The 24090-nt window shown below is 40.3% G+C and overlaps 1 protein-coding gene across 2 annotated transcripts in view; it reads right to left on the bottom strand.

The window, feature by feature from the left end:
• The window catches only part of ITIH5 (inter-alpha-trypsin inhibitor heavy chain 5), a 107197-nt gene that overhangs the window by 66670 nt on the left and 16437 nt on the right, over window positions 1-24090 (bottom strand). For both annotated transcript variants that reach the window (XM_008953128.4, XM_063607243.1), the window contains exons 3-5: window positions 15521-15684; window positions 14359-14460; window positions 10827-11077 (exon numbers count right to left, since the gene is read on the bottom strand). In XM_008953128.4, coding sequence (XP_008951376.3) covers window positions 10827-11077; window positions 14359-14460; window positions 15521-15684 — 517 coding nt within the window. The remainder of the gene's footprint in view (window positions 1-10826; window positions 11078-14358; window positions 14461-15520; window positions 15685-24090) is intronic.

Consider the following 24090-nt stretch of genomic DNA (forward strand, 5'->3'; position numbering starts at 1 on the left):
TTGGTGATCTGCATCACATCCCCCGGCCCACCTCTGGTTCAGCCACAGCTGCGATGGCCCAGGTCATACACGCTGACAACATCCACCTCCCACAGCAAGCCAAGGCAGCAGGAAAAAGGAAGAAAAAGAGTGAAGCCTCACAGTAAAGAGGAGGAGTCTCACCGGTATTGGGCTACAGAGAAAAGCCAAAGCCTCTGTGCCACACTCTTGGGTTGACCGAGCCACAGCCAACGTCAAAACAAACAAGATAACATGGATTTTCATATTGGATTAAAAATCAAAACACAACCAACTATGGGGCCAAATGATTCATACCTGAATAATTTCTGTGTGAACAATGCTGGAAACCTTCACATAACAACCAGATTGTTTCCTGGCAAAGGTACAGAGATTTCGCAGAGGCCAAACAGGGTCCTGCCCTTCCAGCTGCAGAGCAGAGACTGGACCCAGGCCGGGACCCTGGAGCTGGGGGTTTCACAGCCAGTCACAGCGCAGCCCTTTAATAGGCAGAGTTGCCCGATTTAGCAAATTACAATACAGAATGCCTGGTTACGTTTGAATTTCGGATAAACAATGAATAATTTCCTAGTGCAAGCATGCCCTAAATATTGCACAGGACATACTGTTTCTCTGAATTCAAATGAAACTGGGCATCTTATATCTCATCTGGCAACCCTAGCTAAGGGGGATTTATCCAGATTTTCTGTAACCAGAATTTTCTGGAACCAAAGTTAGTTATTACTTTTGTCTCTTAATCCCTGCTTCATAACAACATAAGTGCTAGACCCAAGATCTGGCAAAATTTACCAACATAAGCCAAGAAAGTGCTGAAAATCTGATAGCACTGTCATAACCAACAATTATTTCCCCTCAGTTCCTTCAACAAACACCTGCTGAGCACCCATTCTATGCCAGGTGCCACACCAAGTGTCTACGAAGACAACCGAAGCCTTCACAGCAAAGGCAGATCATGATGCTCACAGAGCAAAGAAAAACATCAGAATAATTTCAAAAACGGGATGGTGGGCAAGGGGAGGGAAAGCATTAGGACAAAAGCTAATGCATGCGGGGCTTAAAACCTAGATGATGGGTTGATGGGTGCAGCAAACCACCATGGCACATGTATACCTATGTAACAAACCTGCACGTTCTGCACATGGATCCCAGAACTTAAAGTAAAAGAAAAAAAAAGAAAATAAGAAGATAAAGTAAAAAAAAAAAAAAAAAAAAAAATTAAACAGGTTCAATTCAAGCCCTTCTTGGGCATCAACTGAAATGCAGGACACTGTGCTAGTCTCTGGTTGAGGGGACTTGACCTTGCGGGATGTGTGGCTGGTCAGTAGCCTGTCCTCAAAGACAGCTGCAGTGTCAGCCACCAGGTCTTCCAAATAAAAGGTCATAAAGCTGTATTTCCAGTGGTTCTCTTCTTTCCAATGACGCTTCCTCAGTTCTTAGGATTATTTGAAGATTGACATTTTATTGGACACTTACACAAGAGTGATATGATTAAAAAGCAAGCCATAAATTGGTTAGTACCCAGTCCTTTTATTTGCCTTCCCACACATGTGAAGCACCCACAGAGAACAGCCAGAGAACACAGCAAACTGGCTTCCAGGGCATGTGGAGGAAGGGAGATTCTAACCACCTAGAATGTAATTTTTTCATTTTTAACAAAAGTCAAGGTGAATCTCACAGAACATGAAATTAATCTTTTTTTTTTTTTTTTTTTTTTGAGACAGAGTCTCGCTGCTCTGTCTCCCAGGCTGGAGTGCAGTGGTACAATCTCAGCTCAATGCAACCTCCGCCTCCCACATTCAAGCGATTCTCCTGCCTCAGCCTCCCAAGTAGCTGGGATTACAGGCGCCCGCCACCAAGCGCAGCTCATTTTTGTATTTTACTAGAGATGGGGTTTCGCCATGTTGGCCAGGCCAGTGTCAAACTCCTGGCCTCAAGTTATCCACCCACCTTGGCCTTCTAAAGTGCTGGGATTACAGACCTGAGCCACCATGCCCAGCCAAAATTAACCATTTTAAGGTATACAAACAAATAGCATTTAGTACATCCACAATGTTGTGCAAACACCACCTCTATTAAGCTCCAAAACATCTTCATCACCCCAAGGAAACTCTGTAACCATCCAGCAGCCACTTTCCATTTCTCCCTCCTCCCAGCCCCAGGCAACCACCAATCTGCTTTCTGTCTCTACGGATTTGTGTGTTCTGGACATTTCAGCTAAATGGAATCATACACATGTGACCTTTTCAGTCTGGCTTCTTTCACTTAGCCTAATGTTTTCGAGACTCCTTCACATTGTAGCATGTATCCGTGTTGTGGCCTGTATCCGTGCTGTAGCATGTGTCTGTATTATAGCATGTATTCATGTTGTAGCATGTATCTGCATTGTAGCATGTGTCCATGTTATACCATGTATCCACATTATGGCATGTATCCATGTCGTGGGATGTGTCCATGTTGTACCATGTATTCGTGCTGTGACATGTGTCCATGCTGTAGCATGTATCTGTGTTGTGGCATGTGTCCATGTTGTACCATGTATCTGTGTTATCACATGCATCCATGTTATGGGATGTGTCCATGTTGTACCATGTGTCCATGTTGTCCGGGTTGTCACATGCGTCCATGTTGTAGCATGTGTTCATGTTGTAGCATGTATCCATGTTGTGACATGTGTCCATGCTGTAGCATGTATCTGTGTTGTAGCGTGTATCCATGTTGCAGCATGTGTCCCTGTTGTAGCATGTGTCCATATTGTAACATGCATCCATGTTGCAGCATGTCTCCGTGTTGTGGCATGCATCCATGTTATCATATGTATCTGTGTTTTTGCATGTGTCCATGTTGTAGCATGTATCCATGTTGTAGTGTGTGTCCATGTTGTAGCATGTGTCCATATTGTAACATGCATCCATGTTGTAGCATGTGTCCGTGTTGTGGCATGCATCCATGTTATCATCTGTATCTGTGTTTTCGCATGTGTCCATGTTGTAGCATGTGTCCATATTGTAGTATGTGTCCATGTTGTAGCATGTATCCATGTTGTAGCATGTGTCCGTGTTGCAGCATGTGTCCATGTTGTAGCATGTATCCATGTTGTAGCATGTGTCCGTGTTGCAGCATGTGTCCATGTTGTAGCATGTGTCCATGTTGTAGCATGTATCCATGTTGTAGCATGTGTCTGTGTTGCAGCATGTATCTGTGTTTCATTCCTTTTCATGCCTGGATAATATTCCATTGTATGCATATACCACATTTTGTTTTTCCACTCACCTGTTCAGGAGCATTTTTGTTGTTTCCACTTTGGGGCTACTGTGAATACTGCTACTGTAGATATTTCTGCACAAGTATTTAAGTACCTGCTTTCAGTTATTTTGAACATATACCCAGAGGATGTGCTCCATCTTTACATCAATGACTCTCAATCCTGACTATACTCTCTAGTAACCTAGAAGGGTTTAGAAAGAATTCCAGACAACCCACTCTAGACAAGTCCTACGCTAGCCTAGACAAGTGAATTTGAATTTATTAGGGTGGGGCTATGGAGCTGTACTTTTGGGAGTGATATTCTATACATGTATATTAAAAACTTAAACATCTATAAGTAATTTAAAAATTTTAGTTATTTGTAAAGTTAAGAATAATGCTGACTATTTTTTCTGCCACTCAACAGGTGTAGTCGTATGACTTTCATGGGTTACTCTTTCTAGTCCCTGCTTTTTAAAAAAAGTTTTGTGGAAGTTTAATTTACACACCATAAGATTTACTAATTTTAAGTGTACAATTTACTATATACCTAGCATAGGTGCTCCGTAAGTGTTTGTTGAAGGAACTGAGGGAGAAATAACTGTTGGTTATGACAGTGATATTAGGTTTTCAGCATTTTCTTGACTTACATTGGTAAATTTTGCCAGATCTTGGGTCTTGCTAGATCTCTTAACTTGCTCGTTTTAACTTTTTGAGGAACCTTCAAATATTTTCCTGCTTCATTTTACATTCCTACCAGCAATGTACGAGGGTCCTAATTTTTCCACATCTTCCCCAAGGCTTGTAACTTTCCTTTGTTTGTTCCATTATAGCCATCCTAGGGTGTGAGAAGTGGTTTTGGTTTGCATTTTCCTAATGACTAATTGTGTTGAGCACCTTTTCTGATGCTTTTTGGCCATTCATATGTCTTCTTTGGAAGGACGTCTGTTCAAGTCCTTTGCTCGTATTTTAATTGGGTTGTTTATCCTTTTGTGGTTGAGTTGTAAGGATTCTTTGTATATTCTGGACACTAGACTCCTATCAAATATATGATTTGCAAATATTTTCTCCTATTCTGTAGGTTGTCTTTTTAGAATGTATTTTTTTAAGAGTATAACCTGATACTCTAACTCTTTCTTTCATGTTCTTAAGGGCCAAACACTTCTCGGTGATGAACCAGATGGCAGGAGAACATGAAAACAGTTACAAAGGTCTCCCCATTCCTAGAGTTAAGATTTCCTTTTAATGTTTAGGTTAGCGCAAGGTCTTGTAAGTCCCTCAGTTTTGATAGAGATGAGGAATTGAGGTTACCCAGGAACCCCAGGTGGCAGCTTGGAAACGGGGTCAAGCAGCCCAGGGGAAAAAAAAAAAGAGTTTAGAAAACAAAGGGGTGGGAACTAAAGTGAAATATTGCTAGAAAACAGGATATCACAGTCTAGACCCCAAACTTTATTGTCTGTTGCAATCACAAGGGGATCTTCTTAATAAAAATACTGACACCTAGTTTCCATCGGCAGCTATTTGATTTCATTGGCATGGGTGAGGCTTAAGCAATAGATTCATAAAAGCTCCCTGTGGATTCTAACGGGCGGCAAAGTTTGGGAACCACTGAGATTGGCAATGGAGCCGTCAAACCACAGGGATGAAGGCTGACGCTAAGCCAGACTTGGAGCCTCTTCTCTCAATGTGGAGTTGGGGTTGGAGCAGGAGGACTGTGGGAAGGGCAAGTCCCACAAGTCCAAGAAGCCAGAGAGGGACTCAAGTACCTTTAAGAAGCTCTTTTTTGACACCAAATGTCCTGAACAATCATGCTTTTCTCCAAAAGAAGATGAGATACCTAATTTAACGAGCTTAAGACTGTATTACGAAGACTGCACCGGCCCACTGAGCTTGGCTATTGGGATTTCTCCATCTCTGGTCTCCATGTGGAAGAGCAGAAGCAGGAGATGGGAAGAGGTTGTTTCCACCAACCACATAATTCTACACTGGCCTGTATCTGAGAGTGAAAACTTGTCGGTGGAAAAGAGGAACAAAATACACTTTAACAAGGATCTAAAGTCAGAGTAAACTGAGGGGCCCCATGAAATTGAGAAACAACTTTGTTTAATTTTTTTTTTTTTTTTAAACCAAATCTGACTCCGTCACCCAGGCTGGAGTGCAATGGCAAAATCTCGGCTTGCTGCAGCCTCCGCCTCCCGGGTTCAAGCAATTCTCCTGCCTCAGCCTCCCAAGTACCTGGGATTACAGGCATGGGCCACCACGCCTAGCTAATTTTTGTTTTTGTTTGTTTGTTTGTTTGTTTGTTTTTAGTAGAAATGGGGTTTCACCATGTTGGCCAGGCTGGTCTTGAACTCCTGACCTCAAGTGATCCACCCACCTTGCCCTTCCAAAATACTGGGATTACAGGCATGAACCACTGCACCTGGCCCAATCTTGTTTAATTTAAAATCTGCTTCTGTAGGTCAAGGTTTTGATATAGTTAATATTCCTAAGGTCTGCTGGAAAATCCAAGGGAATAGATCTCAACCTTCACTGAGCATCTGAATTAGCTGCAGTGCTTTTAAAAATATAGCTGTTTGAAGTCTACAGGGATGACGAGTGGATCGGCGCTTGCCTGGGGCTGGGGTAGCAACAGGATGTGACTGCAAATGGGTACAGGGATCCTTTTGAGGTGGTAGCAGTGTTCTAAAGTTGGACCCTGATGATGGTTGTACAACTCTGCCGATGTACTAAAAATCATTAAATTATACACTTCAAATGAGTAAATGTTACAGTGTGTAAATTAAACTTCCCTAAAACTTTTTTAAAAAGCAAGGAATAGAAAGGATAAACTATGAAAATCATACCACCACACCTGTCAAGTGGCAGAAAAAAATAATCAGCATTATTCTTAACTTTACAAATAACTAAAAATATTTTAATCACTCATAGATTTTTAAGTTTTTAATATACATGTATAGAATATCACACCCAAAAGTACAGCTCCGTAGCCCCACCCTAATAAATTCAAATTCACTTGTCTAGGCTAGGGTAGGACTTGTCTAGAGTACGTTGTCTGGAATTCTTTCTAAACCCTTCTAGGTTACTAGAGAGTATAGTCAGGATTGAGAGTCATTGATGTAAAATCACAAGGATAATAAAGTAAGTAAGGTATTCTTTTTCTCACTTGATTTTTCTCATTTTATTTTACCCCTAGTCATTGGGGATCTTGTCATAAATGAAAATTTTCTGCCAAAAAAAGTATTGGAATCATGGCAGGGGTAGTAATTTAGGTGCCATAAGTGAGACAGTAGGAAGTTTATGAGTTTAGCAAAGACAGTAGAGTAACCAGCCTTAAAACAATCACACAGTGGGAATATCTGTCTCGGAATACCAGTGAGAATATACCTTCAGAAATCACACATCCCAGGCATGTTTCAGGAAAGCATTCATTTCATTTAAGAGCTCTGTTCCACTGAGCTCTTAAAGCATGAGAATATTGTAGAGGATAAGAACTGCGGAAGTGGAGAACGGAGAGACAGAAGAGACAGGGAGTCTTGTATTTCACCGTATACCAATTTGTAATGCTTGAGATTTTCAACCACGTACCTGTGTTAACTATTTTAATAAACAGAAATTATAATGTTTCATCTTCCAAAATACGTCTCACAGGATTGCCTTTTACACTGGGAAAGATCCCATTAATTTACAATTCAACAGATGTGGGTTCAATCCTGATACACCATAAAGTAAACTGAGGCAAAGGTGGATTGTATTGCTCTTAGTCTTTCTTTTTATTTTTATATTTAGGAAAAGAGTTGGAATTTGAACTCCACCCACAGTAATGTACAGTCTATTTAATGAGGAGGTAGATAGTGCAGTGGTTAAGGGTATAACTTGGAATAAAATAGACCTATGTTTAAATTCTATTTCTATCCATAATTAAATATGAGACCTTGTCCATATTACTGAACCTCTGTTTTAGTAAGTAAGGTTTCTCAGCTTCTTCATAATTAAAATGGGGATTGAAAAAAAAAAGCTAAGAGGGTTGTTATAAAAATTGCATGAGATAATACACTCTGCAAGTGCTTAGTCCAGTATCTAGCACACAGTAGTAATCCTCATCTAGAATTGCATCTCTAAAGATGAAAATGGGTCCGTGGTGGCCAGACGCGGTGGCTCACGCCTGTAATCCCAACACTTTGGGAGGCCGAGGCGGGCGGATCATGAGGTCAGGAGATCGAGACCATCCTGGCTAACACAGTGAAACCCCGTCTCTACTAAAAACACAAAAAATTAGCCAGGCATGGTGGTGGGCGCCTGTAATCCCAGCTGCTGGGGAGGCTGAGGCAGGAGAATGGCGTGAACCCGGGAGGCGGAGCTTGCAGTGAGCCGAGATCGCGCCACTGCACTCCAGCCTGGGCGACAGAGCAAGACTCCGTCTCAAAAAAAAAAAAAAAAAAAAAAAAAGGAAAGAAAAGAGAAAGAAAATGGGGCCATGGTGAGAGATTTACTTAGACAAATTCCAGAAGTTAGATTTCTTAACACAGCCAGATCTATCAGCGGAATGTATTGGCTTGGACCTCATTCACACAATCATAGTTTTGGTGCAAGCCCAATTCCCGTTTGATCTTTAGCCTGGATTTCTTCTGGAAAAACACAGCCGTGTCCAGACAAAATCACAACATCCTGTGCTTCAAGCTGCTAAGGCTGCCATTTTGCAGGAACAATAACCGCTGAGCTCTGAAAGACGGGAGTGGGGAGCAGCAAAAAGGGAATCCGTCCACTGCACCTGGCTCTGGGACATGCTTGTAAAAGCTTCATGTTCTGGACGGCAAAGTATCTGCTTTGGTACAAGGAGCTAAGAAAACAATTTCCTTAAAAACAAACAGATCCCAAGAGATCAACCGTTTGGAAAAATTCCTCTGAGACACTAACAGGCCCCGAATATAAACAGTAAGCAACTTTTTTTAGCTAACAGTCATAATTCATACTCCCTCCAAACAAAACACATACACACCCCACAACACGTACACATCTCTGAAGAGTCATTATGATTCTGAAAATTAGGCAAAACACATTTCATTACTGCAACAGGACTCCCCTCTGAACTTTCTGCTGACACAGCTACTGAATGTGTTCTCATCCCAGACACACTTCACAGATACTCTACCCTCCTTACGAGATCCTGACAACTCTGCCCCCTGAGAAAATACTTCTTTCCCACAGTTGCACATGAGAAAATTTTCTTCCGAGGTACTGTTAGAGAGAAATGAAATTTTAAAACATTCTTAGTTATTTGTGTTTGCTTTTCTTTTTATTTATTTATCTATTTTTTTCATAGAGACAAGTTCTTACTATGTTGTCCAGGCTGGTCTCGAACTCCTGATCTTCCCACCTTGGCCTCCCAAAGTGCTGGGATTACAGGTGTGAGCCACCATCCCTGGCCTGCTTTTCTTCTATAGTTGGAAGACACTCAATTAGCTACCTACTGTTTAACAGGCATTATGTTAAGTGCTAAGGAGACACAGGTTAATCAGAAACAGACCTGCTTTCGAAGGCACCAATGATCTTATTACAGAGGTAAGTTTTGCAACAGAAAAAAGTCAATATAATGTGAAAACTAGTAATAATTGTTAAGCTCTCATTCTGCGGCCAACCCTTTACATACATGAGCACTTCACAATGACCCATGAGCTAGTTATTACCCCTGTTTCCCAGATGTGCAAGCCAAGTCTTACAGCCTTGCATTTTTTACAAGGTTACAATTAACAACTGAACTAAAATCCATTAACCATACAGCTACCACCTGCATGACCTAAGAATGGCGTATTGGATCTCATGCCATTTCTAAATGCCAGGTACCTTGACAATATTTTTGCTTTTTCTAGATACCAGCTAGATCTGGATTAAGAATGTCAAGCTCATTGTTTGGAGTCAACACGTAACAAAGGACTTGAGTCCAACACATAACAAAGGACCTGGGTCTCTCGCAGAGCCAGGAAACGCTCAGTCTGTGAGAGTGAATGGCCTCTCACATAGTCATTAACTCAACTGCATGCTGGGGGAGAAAGTGTATTTTCCACACTGTTTGCCCTTCCATAGACCAGCTCTAGGCCTTGGTTATTTTTGCATTATGTTAAATACCAACATTCTCTGATTCCGCTTGTCCAGGCAACTCTCTCTCTCTTCTCCTGCCGATCTTATCCCTAAATATCCTGGTCCAAGAAGACTTCCTGGGTCACTCTATGATTGTGCAGCCGCAGGCACTGAATACAGATTCTGCACATACTCTGCTCATCATTTACCATTTCTCCACTCTCAATGTCACAATTCTCTGAAATCTTAAAATTCCAGTCCTGGTGCAATTTTTGAACATTCCTGTCTCATCCAATTCAACACTGACCAGGCTCACTGGTATATTAAGTATACAGCCCAACACAAGTTAATATTTAATATATACTATTAGCTGAAATTCATATAGTAACTAAAGTCACTCTTTTAGACTTTGTGAAAACCAGAAAGCCCCCTCCCAAAAAAAGAAAAAAAATACGGTGATTAAAACTAGATTATACTGTAATTTTTCATTTCAATAAATGAAGAGCTATTTTAAAAATCAGAATTTGAGAAAATTTAAAAATCAGAATGATTCTGCTAATGAATCAAGATGCCTGTATCTTACATCTATACTAAGCATTTTTCATTATTTAAATTTAGAAAGAATATAACATATTGCTGAATGTTAAAAAACAGATTTTTAGAAAATGGCCCCACAATCTCATACCCCTGATACAAAATGATTATTTTCTATAACTTTCTAGTATTTTATCAGCTTCATATTTAACATTATAGTACATATACAATTTGCCTTCTCTTCTCTGCCACATGCTGAATTGTTTTATAATCGTAATTTACTAATCTCTTCCATATAATTGAATCTTTAGGCTGATGGAATGTTTTTGCTACCACAAATATTATCAAACGAGCTTGTGCATATGACATTCCCAATATGTTAGATGTTTTACCTAGGATAGATTTCCAGAAGTGGTATTATTGCATCAATAACTCATACATTTTTAATCTCCTGTTACAGCATGGGCTGTATTTTATTTTTAATTAAAAAAAATGTGCCGGGTGCGGTGGCTCACACCTGTAATCGCAGCACTTTGGGAGGCCGAGGCGGGTGGATCACGAGGTCAGGAGTTTGAGACCAGCCTGACCAACATGGTGAAACCCCGTCTCAACTAAAAATACAAAATTAGCCGGGTGTGGTGGCACATGCCTGTAATCCCAGCTACTCAGGAGGCTGAGGCAGCAGAATCGCTTGAACACGGGAGGCTGAGGTTGCAGTGAGCGGAGATCTCGCCACTGCACTCTAGCCTGGGCGACAGAGGACTTCGTCTCAAAAAAAAAAGAAAAAAAGTACCAGTTGCTGTCTTAGCTTCATTGCTATCATTCCAGTTCCTACAAAAATGCAAAGGCTTTGCTGAAGGGAAGGGTGCAATCTCTTGTATATTTCTCTGAAGCCAAGGACCAGCTGGGTGTTTTCACTACAGATCTGCACGAACCCAGCACGCAGGACTCACCTTCCCCGCGCCCACTGCCCCTCTGCCTGCTGTTGTGAAGCGGCAGCACCTCCAGGGATGCGATGCCCGCGCTCTCCAGGATATTCACGTCCACGCTCAGCCTCCCGGACAGCTGCTGGGGCCGCACGCTGATGCTGTGCTCGTACTTGCCCAGGCGCCTCTGCAGAAGCTCCTCATAACTCAGGAAAAAGGCGGCTTTGTCCTTGCTGGGAATCACTGCAGAAGCTCTGAATATTTCAGTCCCCTTCTCTCTGTCAGGAAAAAGGAAAAGGACCCCAGGGAGGTTCAGAAGAGGATAGAGCCAGGTTCCCTCAGTCCCCACAGGGCACCAGCCATACCCTCTCAACCAGCCTGCCAGGGAGACCCATGGGTGTGAGTGTGAGTCCTGAGAAAGGAAAAATAAAAATTCATATTAGAAGAAGTGAAACCCCGTGCTAGAGGTAGGTCACGAAGGGTCAAAGAATACCGACCAGGAGAGGATTCTAAGAATACTGTCCTACCTCTCCCTGAGACAGACCCAAGGGAGCAATGGGAAAGGACGTTGAGTAGGTGAACTGCTAGAAGAGAGAGCTTTGGAGTGAAGCTGTGAATTGTGCTCTCCCTTTACAAGGATGGCCAATGAATCTTGGCATTTTACATAACTTTAAAATAGCTAACATACTAGGTTTTCACATCTTAGTAAAGTTTGGTGGATATGTTTAGCAGGAAAGGTAGGGAATAAAGGACTCCAAGGCTGACAAAAATACACTCCAGATGCTTTCAGTACTTGGAGTGAGGGTTCTCTTATTCAAAATGGCAGACTGATCACTAGAGGAATAAGTGGGAGTGGCAACTATTAGTAGGTAAGACATTTCAAGAAGTTTCCAGAAAGCTTGGGGTGTTCAGTAGAGCAAGAATTTTATAGCTCAGAACATGCAGCAAAGGGCTGCAGCAAAGGAGAGAACCCAACTGTGTGGCAGAATCAGAGAGAGTGCAGGCTCTGAATTCAGGACACCACAAGATGGAAGGGAAAAGGGAGACCCAGTATAGACAGGATAATTCCAAGTCCAATGTGAATGAATGACTAAGCTGATAGGCTTTCTATACTCCTCCTTCCCAGAACTGGAAAGAGACACAAGTATTGAAATGGAAAAATTCAAGCACTGAGCAGAATGAATGAAAAGAGACTGACACTGAAACCCGCCATTGTAAAACTTCAGAACATCACATAGAGAAAACGTAAAAGTGATGTTATCTGGTCCCATTAGATGTATCATCAATACTACTGGATGTTATAAGACATTGGAGCAATGCCTCAAAGTTCAAAAGGAAAAGTATTTTGACCTTAAAGTCATACACAGCCAAAATATTAATCAAGGTCTCAGAAAGTTTACTTCTCATGCACCCATTCTGAGAAAGTTACTTCAGAATATAACTTCTGCAAAATAAAGGTGAAAGCCAAGAAAGAGGAAAATGTGGAATACACGAAATAAAAAAGCCAACCCAGAAGAATATGAAAAGAGATACCAGGGTAAAAGTTTTGCATCAAGGCTGAAAAGCAATGAAAGTATTTCATGGATATAAAGGCATCCATGTTTTAATAGCTCTGAAATCAGAATGTCTCCCAATCAGTGATGTCTTTCAGCTGCTGTTGGCCAGATATCAGGAGTGATAAGGATGTCACTGCTTGCAGAAACTTGTTCATAGCTGTTCATTTTGTTATGTTAAATCATAACATATTTTAAATAATGGTTATGTGTCTCGCTAGATGTTATATCATTTTATATCATAAGAAAAAAGAAAAGCAGTTAGAAACTCCAGGAAAAACAGAAACATATGTCATGATTCAACTAAACTAATCTGTAGTGTGACTCTGAACAATTGTGATAAAGACCACTTGGGATAAATCTATAGTCTAACAGAGTTAGGTTTTAATAACTTGCCACAGCAAGGGAGACCACATACCAGAGGCACGATGAGGCAACTCATCAAACAAAGAAAGAGACAGGGTTTTTATAGAATTAGGGGAAGGATGGAGTATAGGTTAAATTTAAATAGAGCAGTGTTCGGATAGGCTCAAAGCAAAGGCTGTGTGTAAAACCATCATTTCCGCCTGGACTGACAAGCAGACTAAAGATTCTCTATGTCTTTAGAAACTACGACATTAAGATAAACGTGGAATTTTGTGCCTTTGAAAATCCCTTATCTGAAGCTCTGGACCTTGGTTGCTTTTCTGTATCAAAGTGAACCTATGGCTCCTGTCCTCCAGACAAGAGTGAGGCATTCCCTTGTCACTAATAAAATTTCCAACAGCAAAGTTTCTGGCAGTCTATAATTTTAGAGAACTAAATTTCTCAAAATGATGTCTTTTTATTCATGAGGAAAACCGGGTTACCAGGTTCACACCATTTTATCTAGATACAAAGATCATTTTTCTGCCAAGGGGATGAAGGCCTACACATTGGGCTGGTGAAGAGGAAAAAATAATCTTAGTGTACTAGGTGGCTCTGCATGCAGTTCATGTTATTTCTATAGGCATTAAAAAGCAATTGCTATGTATTGGTTTCAATGTTTAGATTCCATTTATAAACAAAAGAAAGAATAAAAGTATTACAAGTCAGAATTAAGATGCTAATAACTCAAACAATGATTAGGTAACATCATGAAATGAGAAAGGAGAGAGAGACAGTGGAGGTTAGGAGAGGGAATATAATCATTTAAGATAGTAGGGATAGTCCAAGATAGTCTAAACACTGTTGGATTGATGGAAGAAGAAATAAAAGAATAATATAAAAATGTGAATGCAGAGTAAAAGTAGGAGTATTGTTAATTTGCTATATACCTTTTCTTTATAGCAAAGAGCCAACAGATAATGTCTTATTTTTATCAAAAAAAAATTTTTTGAAGTATGACTATCACAATATTTAGAGTTAGGGGGTAACTACAAAAAAAAAAAAAAAAAAAAAGAAAAAACTACGTACAGGCCAGGCATAGTGGCTCACACCTGTAATCCTGTAATCCCAGTACTTTGAGAGGCTGAAGTGCAAGGACTGCTTGAGCCCCGAAGTTTGAGATTAACCTGGGCAATGTAGCAAGACCCGATCTCTACAAAAAAAATAAAAATAAAAATTAGCTGGGTGTGGTGGTGCACACCTGTAATCCCAGCTACTTGGGAGGCTGAGGTGGAAGGATCACTTGAGCCCAGGAGGTTGAGGCTGCAGTGAGCTATGATTGCACCACTGCACTCCAGCCTGGGCAAAGAGTGAGACCTCATTCCAAAAAAAAAAAAAAGGAAAACTGCAAACTACATATAGAAATATTAGAAGAGGATATGTGTGGGAAGTGAGCATGAGAGATAAATATGGTAAAATTCTCCTTTTTATTACAAACACTTATCTACTATATTATTCACTAGATGTATTTATATTTTGATAAAAAAGAAAGAGAAAAGTATTTGGAGGAAAGGAAGACAACAAGAGGAGTAGGCAAAGGCATAGAAAATGTGGCACTTTGCTAAAATGGGTTTTTAATTCCTTAATCAACCAATACTTACCCATTTTCTTCTGTGGTTTTATTCCTTTTCTCTTTTACCCTATCACCACTCTTCTTTTCTCTCTCTGTAATTTCGCCCTGATACACCTTGTCTCCAATAAGCCTGAAATACAAGAGACAGTTGTGCTACCAGCTTGCAGTTCGAAGACAAATTCAGACATGGATCTTTTAACCATGACAACCCCAGGAAATATTTTTATTTGCCTTTTGGATGTGTAGAAAGAATGCATTCCAGACTAGGGCACTACCTCTGAATCATTCATTTTATTCTAGGGAAATTTTCAACAGGTCCAAATAGCAAGACCCAACCCATGGTGCCTCTGTGATTCTCCAGGAGAAAAGTCACAAGATCTGCTCACACTACCGTGAAGATTCACCAACTTACATCTGACCTGGGCCAAAAATTAAACCCATCACCTAGCCCGTTTTACATATCTTTACTTCTTGGCTCAGAGAAGGAGGAAAGATATCCAATCTAGTATATCAAAGGTTCTACACTGCCTTGTCTTTCAGCCCTCAACTTCACCATGGAGGAGGAAGAGCCTCCTGAAAGCTCTTCCCAGATCTCCCTAACTGAAGAAGACCCTCTTGGTCTGACTTTCCATCTTTATCATATTTGCAACTGTCTGAAATTCATCTCACTTATTCTTTGTTCATTTATCTATTGACTGTTTCTCCCTACTGGAATCTGTGCAGCACTGTGATGCTGTCTTTCTCAGAGAAGTGCACCAGTTTTCATGAAGAGTAACCTGGCCCATAAAGGTCATTCATTTGTTGAAGGGGAGGAAGGAAAGAAAGACAGGAAGAAAAAAATTGAATAAAAAAGAGAAAATAGAAGGAAGGGAGAGAGACGAGGAGGGAAGGAAAGAAAAGGAAGGAAGGAAGGTAGGTAGGTAGGAAGGAAAGAAGGAAGGAAGGAAGGGAGGGAAGGAGGGAGGGAGGGAGAGAGGGAGGGAAGGAGAGAGGGAAAAAGAGAAGAAGAAAAGGAATGAATGAATGAATGAACCAACCAATGAATTTGAACAAAAGAATTGACCTTCTGATCTATATACCATCTACTGGAATATAAATCCTCACAGTCACAAGGCTGTGGACCTCACATCTCAGGCTCAACCTGACCACCCTAGGCAGAAATCTTCATCCCTGACCAGCGTGTCACCTACATAGTGAAGTTGGTGATGAAAGCTGCAGCTGGAATCTGCATCTGGAACTCAATGTCCTGGTCTTCAGAAGCTCTGTTCAGCATTCTGCAGGAAACCGTAGTGAAGGCATAACGGGAAATGATGGTAGACTTCACTGAGAATTCTGTCATCAAAGGTTTGGTTTTCTGTAGGAATGAAAACACACAGTATCATCGGTGATGCATGAAAGCATTTTGGTGGTAGTGGAACATCTTTTTTTTTTTCCACAAGGGAAATAATCTTCAGTTTGGGAGCCTTTGGCATGTGATTCCTATCTCCTTTCTTCTTCTTTTCCTGATTTCCCCATTTTTAACTCCCTTCCTTTGTAAAACAACCTTGGTTGTTTTGCATAAACAATTAATAACACACAAGCAAATCTTTTAACCTGACTTTAACAAGTGAACACAGTGAAGACGTCCAATTTGGCAGAAAATACACGTTCCTTAAACAGTTCAATCATCGGAATTTTAGAAGTAAAGTATGTGCTGTATATAATACTCTTCTGTTATCACTTTTATGTCACATTTACAGGACTGCCGAAATGTTCCAAAAACCGGAACATGACTAACAAAAATCTCGTATTTTAAAATTACTTTCAATGTCCACTTAGAGAAACGATACACCAGAGCTTCCCTATCTGAATTACAGGCGCATTACTGTGAAATAGGAATCAATACTGAACTCAGCAGAGTATCTAGAGAATTTAGAATCCAGAAAAAGGAACACCTAAGTCTGTGCTAATTAAATTTCTCCCAAAAGCCCCTGATGAGAGCAGTAACTAGAAGATGCAAATGTAAAAGCCTGTTAAAACTCTTCAGGGCTTTTTCTAGTCCTTAAAACAGAGCTACATCTGGTGACAGCTGGTAGCAGAGGCCTGAAGAAGGAAGAAAACATTTGTAAGGAAAGCCACAAGCCACTACTGAGTGGTTATCTAACTCCAGGAACTGGCCAAGCAATTAACAAGCATGTTATGGGCTGTGTCCTCCTAGAATACACATGTTGAAGCCCTAACCTACTATGGGAGGTGGTGGGGTTGGGGGGAAGGCAGTATTTGGAGATGAGTGCCTTTGGGAGAAATTGATTTAGATGAGGTAATGAAGGTGGGGTCTCTATGATGGGATTAATGCCCTTAAGAGAGGAGACATAAGAGAGCTCTCTCTATCTCTCTCTCTCCATGTGTGTGCACCAAGAAAGACCATGTGGGCACACATTGAGAAGGCAGCTGTCTGCAAGCCAGGACAAGAGCCCTCATCAAAAACCAAACCCTGCAGAACCTGGGTCTTGGACTTCCAGCCTCTAGAACTGTGAGAAAATAAATGTATGCTGTTTAAGCCACATGGTCTATAGAATTTTGTTATGGAAGCCCGAGCAAGCTAAAACAAGACATTACCCCATGACAGTCTTTGAAGACATACGCAGTAGGTGTTTTATTCCCATTTCATAGATGGAGGGAAGTCAAGCTTAGTGAGGGCACATATCGGTCCATGCCAGCAAGTAATGGATGTGGAACTTGAACCCGATCCCACTTACTTCAAAGTCTGAACTGGCCACTATTATGTGAGACTGTCTGGCTGCCCTCTGCAGACACGTCCTGCTCATAATTGTGTGCTCAACCCCTGTGCTGGCCCTGGGCACACAAAGGCTCTCAAAACATGTTGAATGCAACTGGTTTACTCTGATAAGATTCTACTCTCTCCTTCAGGAACTGTCACCTAGCTGGGCAATGTTTATTTCAACCCTCATCTGCTTTATTAATTTATTTACAGCCCTAGGCCTGTTTTCAAAACAGATATAAGGTTGCGACCTATTGCTATCAAAGACATATTCCTGCTGTGATATACAAAGATCATCACAAACCTTGCTTCAAAAAAGTTACTACAGAGGGTTATTCTATTTAAACAAATATGCACTCAAAATGTTTGCGTCAAATCACGATCTGCATACAAACCACCAAAAGCTTGAGAGACATTTTCTTTGATGTATTAGAGAGGTGGCTATAAATATCAAGTGCACCGGCTGGGCGCAGTGGCTCACACCTGTAGTCCCGGCACTTTGGGAGGCCAAGGTGGACAGATCACCTGAGTTCAGGAGTTCAAGACCAGTCTGGCCAACATGGTGAAACCCGTCTTTACTAGAAATACAATTAGCTGCGTGTGGTGGTGCATGACTGCAGTCCTGGCTACTCAGGTGGCTGAGGCAGGAGAATTGCTTGAAGCAGGGAGGCAAATATTGCAGTGAGTCAAGATTGTGCCACTGCACTTCAGCCTGGGTGACAGAGCAAGACCCTGTCACAGAAAAAAAAATATATATGTACATATATGTGCATGTGTATATATATCATATATATCATACATATCACATATATATCATACATATCACATATATATCATACATATCACATATATATCATATATATCACATATATCATATATATCACATATAGATCATATATATCACATATATATCATACATATCACATATATATCATACATATCACATATATATCATACATATCACATATATCACATATATATCATATATATCACATATATATCTCATATATATCACATATATCATATATCTCACATATATATCATATATCTCACATATATATCATATATCTCACATATATATCATATATCACTATATATCATATATATCACATATATATCATTTCTATCACATATATATCATATATATCACATATATATCATATATATCACATATATCACATATGTATCACATATATCACATATATATCATATATATCACATATATGTGATGTATATATCACATATATGATGTATATATCACATATATATGATGTATATATCATATATATATCGAGCACACCTGAGGATGGACTTGAACACCCACAAGACAGGGAGCTTCAAGGGTTGGAGCCAAGCACATGAGGAAGGGGAGAGAATGGGCAAGCACTCCATGCAAAGGTGTCAGGGCCATTCATCTTTGTAGCAGACTGTGCAAGAACTTCCAGTCTTGGTAATTCAAAAAAACCAGAGACAAATGGAACAGCTTAACGAAAATGTTAGGGGATGTGCATCTTTCTTAGAGAGACAGAAGGGATAAACATTTACAGTTCATTTAAGTAATGATCAAGTTTAAAAAAAAAATCTGAGTATGACTGAAAGACTTTTGCCTAAAAGAGGAAAAGAAACCTTCCAGTTTAGTTTGAGAAGGAATTATTTCAAAGTAGCGCTTCTCAAAGTGTGGTCCTCGGACCAGCAGCATCACCATCACCTGGAAACTTGCTAGAGCTTCTCAGACTCCATCCAAATCCACAGAATCAGAAACTCAGAGGGTGGGCCCAGCAAGCTGCAGTTTAACAAGCCCTTCAGGTCATTCTAATGCCTGATCAAGCTTGAGAATGACTCTTTTTAACTAATTGAACTTTAAAATATATATTTCTTCATCTGCAAGTGAAAAGGGCTTGAATAAATCACCAAAATTACATCCACATCTGTGATCCACAGATTTAAGGCACAGCTAAAACTGAGGAATAAAACCTTTGGGTTTAGGAAATTATGTCTGAATTGAGAAGCTGTATTATACAGTATCATTTAATGGAAACCTAGTCACTTCAGGACAAAATCTGTCTCTCTCCTCCAAAGCGATTAGGATTAAAAAAGAGACTCCAACATGTAGCTTCACCAAATGTTTCTGTTAAATGATCTCATTAAAAACATTTCATACATTTCAGTAAAGGCAATGAGGATTAGGCTGGGGATGATAATGATAATGATCTTAACAGCATGACAACCTGTGGGGTATTTTTTTAAAGTTAAAATTTGTATCTCATTATCTTTCAAAAAAAGAACCCCAAGGTGAATAAGACCATGAATTGAGAGGAAGTGTTTACTTTGATCTGTGTTATTTCTGGAACAGGTTTTCTTTCTAAATTATCCATGATTAAATATATTCTTTTATCTCCAAATCTAAACTGGTGTATAAGAAATGCCCCACGGCTGTGATCTTGTGAATTTGCGAAGCATCTAGAATACCACTGCACCCAGCTCTGATTTCTACAGATGCATTGGAAAGTAAATAGGAATCAATGCTTTAAAAAAAATCCTACAAACTCAGTATATTCTAGCTTTATCATTCTCTGCTTTATTTAAAATTTAAACTGGTGTTTTAAAAATTATCAAGTAACATATGCACATGGCAAAAACTTCTAATTATGCTGAATATAAAATGAAAATAGCAGTCTCCCTCCCACCCTGGATTCACAGTTCCATTTCCCAGAGACAATGTTTGACAACTTTTGTATATCCTTCCATAAATATATACTGTACTAATTTGCTTAATCTCACCTAGTGATATAGTTAGTTCATCTTTCTTTATCTGTGTTTTAGCTATCTCATGCTGCTTAACAAATCACTCTAAAACTCAGTGGTTTAAAACAGCAGCAATCTTTATGTTTTCTCTCAGGGTTTCTGTGGGTCATGAATTCCAGAAGGGCTTGGCTGGGAGGTCTGGCTTCTCTACAAAAGGTGGCTGAAGCTGGAATTGTGAGTTGCTGAGGCAGCCAAGGCTGGCATCTCTCTATCTCATGTTGTCCCTCAATCCCCTCTCTATAGTCCTTCCAAATGGGCAAGTGTAGATGAACTCACAGCATGGGCCACTACACATGAGTCAGCTGGTCACCTGGTAGCCATAGGCTTTACTGGTCACCTGGTAGCTTTCCCAACAGCAAGGTGGAAGCTAGATGCCCTGTCATGCCCTGACCTCAAAAATCACAATGCATTACTTCTATCATACTCTACTGGTCAAAGCAGGCACAAAGGCACACTCAGTTTCAAAGGCAGAGGGCACAGACCCCCATCTCCATGGGAGGAATGGCACATTCAAGTGCTGCCATCTTTGGAAAATGCAATCTGCCACTGAACAAAAAATATCTACCTCCTTCCTTTTTAAAAATAGCTGCATAGTATTACATTTTATGGACGCATTAAATTTTAGTTAACCAGTTCTCCCATCATCCATCATCCATTTGTAATTATTTTTCATCATTTTTGGAAAGTCCTTTCAGATGTCCCTGCTCTCTCATTCATCCATAGCAGGAGTAGGCAAGCTATGCCAGGCAGGCCACACTGTTTGTAAATAAAGTTTTATTGAAACACAGCCACATCCATTCATTTACATACTGTCTATGGCTGCTTTTCTGCTACAATGGCAGGAAAAACATGGAGAATAACTCAGCTGAGCCCAGCTGCTCCTGCCAAGGAGCCCGGCTCATGCGGGAAGCTGCACTGCCCCCTCCAGAGCAGCCATCTGCCAACTGAACACCCCAGAGCAACCTCCAGCAACACCACAGGCCAGAAGAATCACCCAGCTGAGCTCTGCCCAAATCCTTCCCCACCAAATGATGGGATAAAATGGTTGTTGCTCTAAGCCACTGAATTTTGTGGAAAATTTTTGTGCAGCAATAGAAAACTTGAACACCTGTCTAGTCTCTGTAGACATTCGAGTTTGCAACCCCACTTCAGTGTGACTGCTGGTGAGTGAAATTTAGTTATTTTATTAGTTATTTCCAACTTTATGTCATTTCTGATCTTTACACACTTTGTTATGTTTTGTAAACTAAACTTTCAGCATATTAAAAATATGCTTGAAATTTTTTTGGAAGAAGTTAAACTATGAAGATAAACTGTAAAGAAAAAGAGCTTCTTAAATATAAACTCTTCACTTTTCCAGTCTAGGCCAAAGTCATTCACTGTGTGACTTTGCCAGATCACACAGGTAAAAGGTAGTCAACCCCAATGGCCATCCAAAGCCTAGATTTCCAATCCTGTCTCTTTCAAAAAAGAACACAGTGGCCGGGCACAGTGGCTCACGCCTGTAATCCCAGCACTTTAGAAGGCTGAAGCAGGTGGATCACGAGGTCAGGAGATCAAGACCATCCTGGCTAACACAGTGAAACCCTGTCTCTACTAAAAAAAAAAAATACAAAAAATTAGCTGGGCGTGGTGGCGGGCACCAGCTACTCAGGAGGCTGAGGCAGGAGAATAGCGTGAACCTGGGAGGCAGAGCTTCCAGTGAGCGGAGATCACACCACTGCACTCCAGCCTGGGTGACAGAGCGAGACTCTGTCTCAAAAAAAAAGAACACAGAGACACCTTGGCTAATTCAAGCCTTTTCGCAGTGATTATTGTTTGATAACCAATAAAATATAGAACTCCAAAGGTATAGTAAATATAATTCAGTCTTTGGTGCTAATTCAAAAGTTACTTGTGAACCTCAGTTATCATCCATTAAATTGTACACATTGAAGATAGAGGACATTAAACTGAATGTATTCTCTGAACTGTAGTCATATTCTGACACTTCAAAAATTCTTCTTGTCAATTTATCATATAATTCTTTTACATAAAAGTAGGATACTAGTGGGGGGAGAGTATTAAGTTGACATCCTAGATAAGCAGAAGTTTACAGCTGTAGCTGCACACTGTTCCAAGTAAAATTTAGCTCCTTCTGCTAATAGTTCTTGCTCAGTAGTATTTTTAAAATAGATCAAAATCTTCTTCACTTAGTATTCTTGAGAATATTTTCAATGTCATGGTGATTTGTTCTTATTTATGAGATAAGAAATAATTTCATTAAATTTAAAATGTGAAAACTAGAAGATACCTGACAATATTAAGTTTATCACATTATCTTCTTATACCTTAAATTAAGTGTATAGATTTAGTAGAATTTTCCACAATATTACATCAAGAATATGAAGCTTAGTTTATGGGCCCAAGAGACAGGCTGAAAAAAGGTTCAAGAAACTATTTTAGTTTTTGTGCTTCTGCCCAGCTACAATTCTCCCAGGAGCCCCTGCTGTTACTGACATACCACAGCCTGGCCCTTCTCTTACAGTTTCCTTGGTGCCGAATCTACTAGATTCAATTAGGCACAAGTCTATCCCCCTCCCAGTTACCAACCCTTACCCCTGCCCTGGTAGATTATGGGATTGTAAACACGAAGAACAGAAGCCATGACTACTACTTACTCCTGTTGTCCTTCTCCTTCCCCTTCCCCTTCCCTTCTCCCTCCTTTTCCTTCTTCTCCTTCCCTTTCTTCTTTCTTCTTCCTTCTTTCTTCTTCCTTCTTTCTTCTTCCTCCTTTCTTCTTCCTTCTTTCTTCTTCCTCCTTTCTTCTTCCCCCTTCTTCTTCTTCTTATTCTTTCTTCTTCCTTCTTCTTCTTTCCCTTCCCCTCCTCCTCCTCCTTCTTCTTTGCATTAGAAAGAGTTTCTATTTAGATCATGAGACATAATAGTGCTTAACATGGGGTTCTTTTTTTACCTACAGCTCTCAAGATAGAGGAAAACTATATATATATATGAAATCTAATCTTTTATGTCTAAAGAGATTGGGGATATAGGAATGGGTAAGTGGATAGATGGATAGATAGATGGATGGATGGATAGATAGATGGATGGATAGATAGATAGATAGATAGATAGATAGATAGATAGATAGATACCTTGACTATAAGACCTTCCAGTGTTGAGAAGAAAGATAAATCAGTGAGGTCTGCAAAAGTAAGAAAAGGTTTTAAAACAGATGTAGTATTTACATTTGGTGAAAGAGAACAGAAAGAACACTCTAAGAACACGGAAGACATGGAAATGGAAATGAATCACAGCACATTCCCAGATCAATGACTAGAAAAGAGAGCATGCTGTGAGAAGAATATTGGACAGGCAGGTAACACAGGAAACGGACAACCCTAAAGAACAAGCGAGGCCTTTAAAAGGCAGAGGCTCATGAAAATGTGTCATGAAAGGAAGGATACAAAACAGTGGCCTCACTTTTTCCCAGTGCACGGTTCTTAAAAATCCAACATGCTTTCCATATTTCTATTTAAGTCATAACTTTGTTTTGGGATGTCCGCTGGAAAATAGTGGTAAAAAAAAAATCTTCCTGTGACATAAGATAATTTCTTCATTATTTTTTCCTACAAAGGCAACACAGATGGAAAAGTCATTTGAGGCAGGGAGTGTCTTAATTGCTCAAGGGACCCAAGCTTTGGGTATGACTCATGTGAGGCACTTAAAATCAAGCCACCCGAGGACGTCCTGAGTCACCCAAGATGCCATCTGGAAATGTGGTGGAGAAATGGTTGGGACGGCCTTTGCCAGCACTCAGGCCACGGTGCCTCTTCCTAGAAGATTAACCTTTCATTGTTTTCTTTCAGTCTAACCAGTCTTTAGCAACCATGAGAAGTCATTATGGAGGTGGGAGAGAACTTTAGAAATCATCTAACTCTGCTCCCCTTTGTTTTAGAGAGAAGGCTGGAGCGTGGCAGTTGGCTGACTCCACGTACCAAATCTCTACTAACCCTTAATGCTTCTCCTTTCTGAGAAAAACAATACAGGGCCGGGCGTGGTGGCTCACGCCTGTAATCCCAGCACTTTGGGGGTTAAAGCTGGTAGATCACCTGAGATCAGGAGTTTGAGACCAGCCTGGCCAACATGGTGAAACCCCGTCTCTATTAAAAATGCAAAAAATTAGCCAGGTGTGATGATGGGTGCCCATAATCC

This window comes from Pan paniscus, chromosome 8 (assembly GCF_029289425.2).
Source record: "Pan paniscus chromosome 8, NHGRI_mPanPan1-v2.0_pri, whole genome shotgun sequence".
In the NCBI taxonomy this organism is placed as follows: Eukaryota; Metazoa; Chordata; class Mammalia; order Primates; family Hominidae; genus Pan; species Pan paniscus.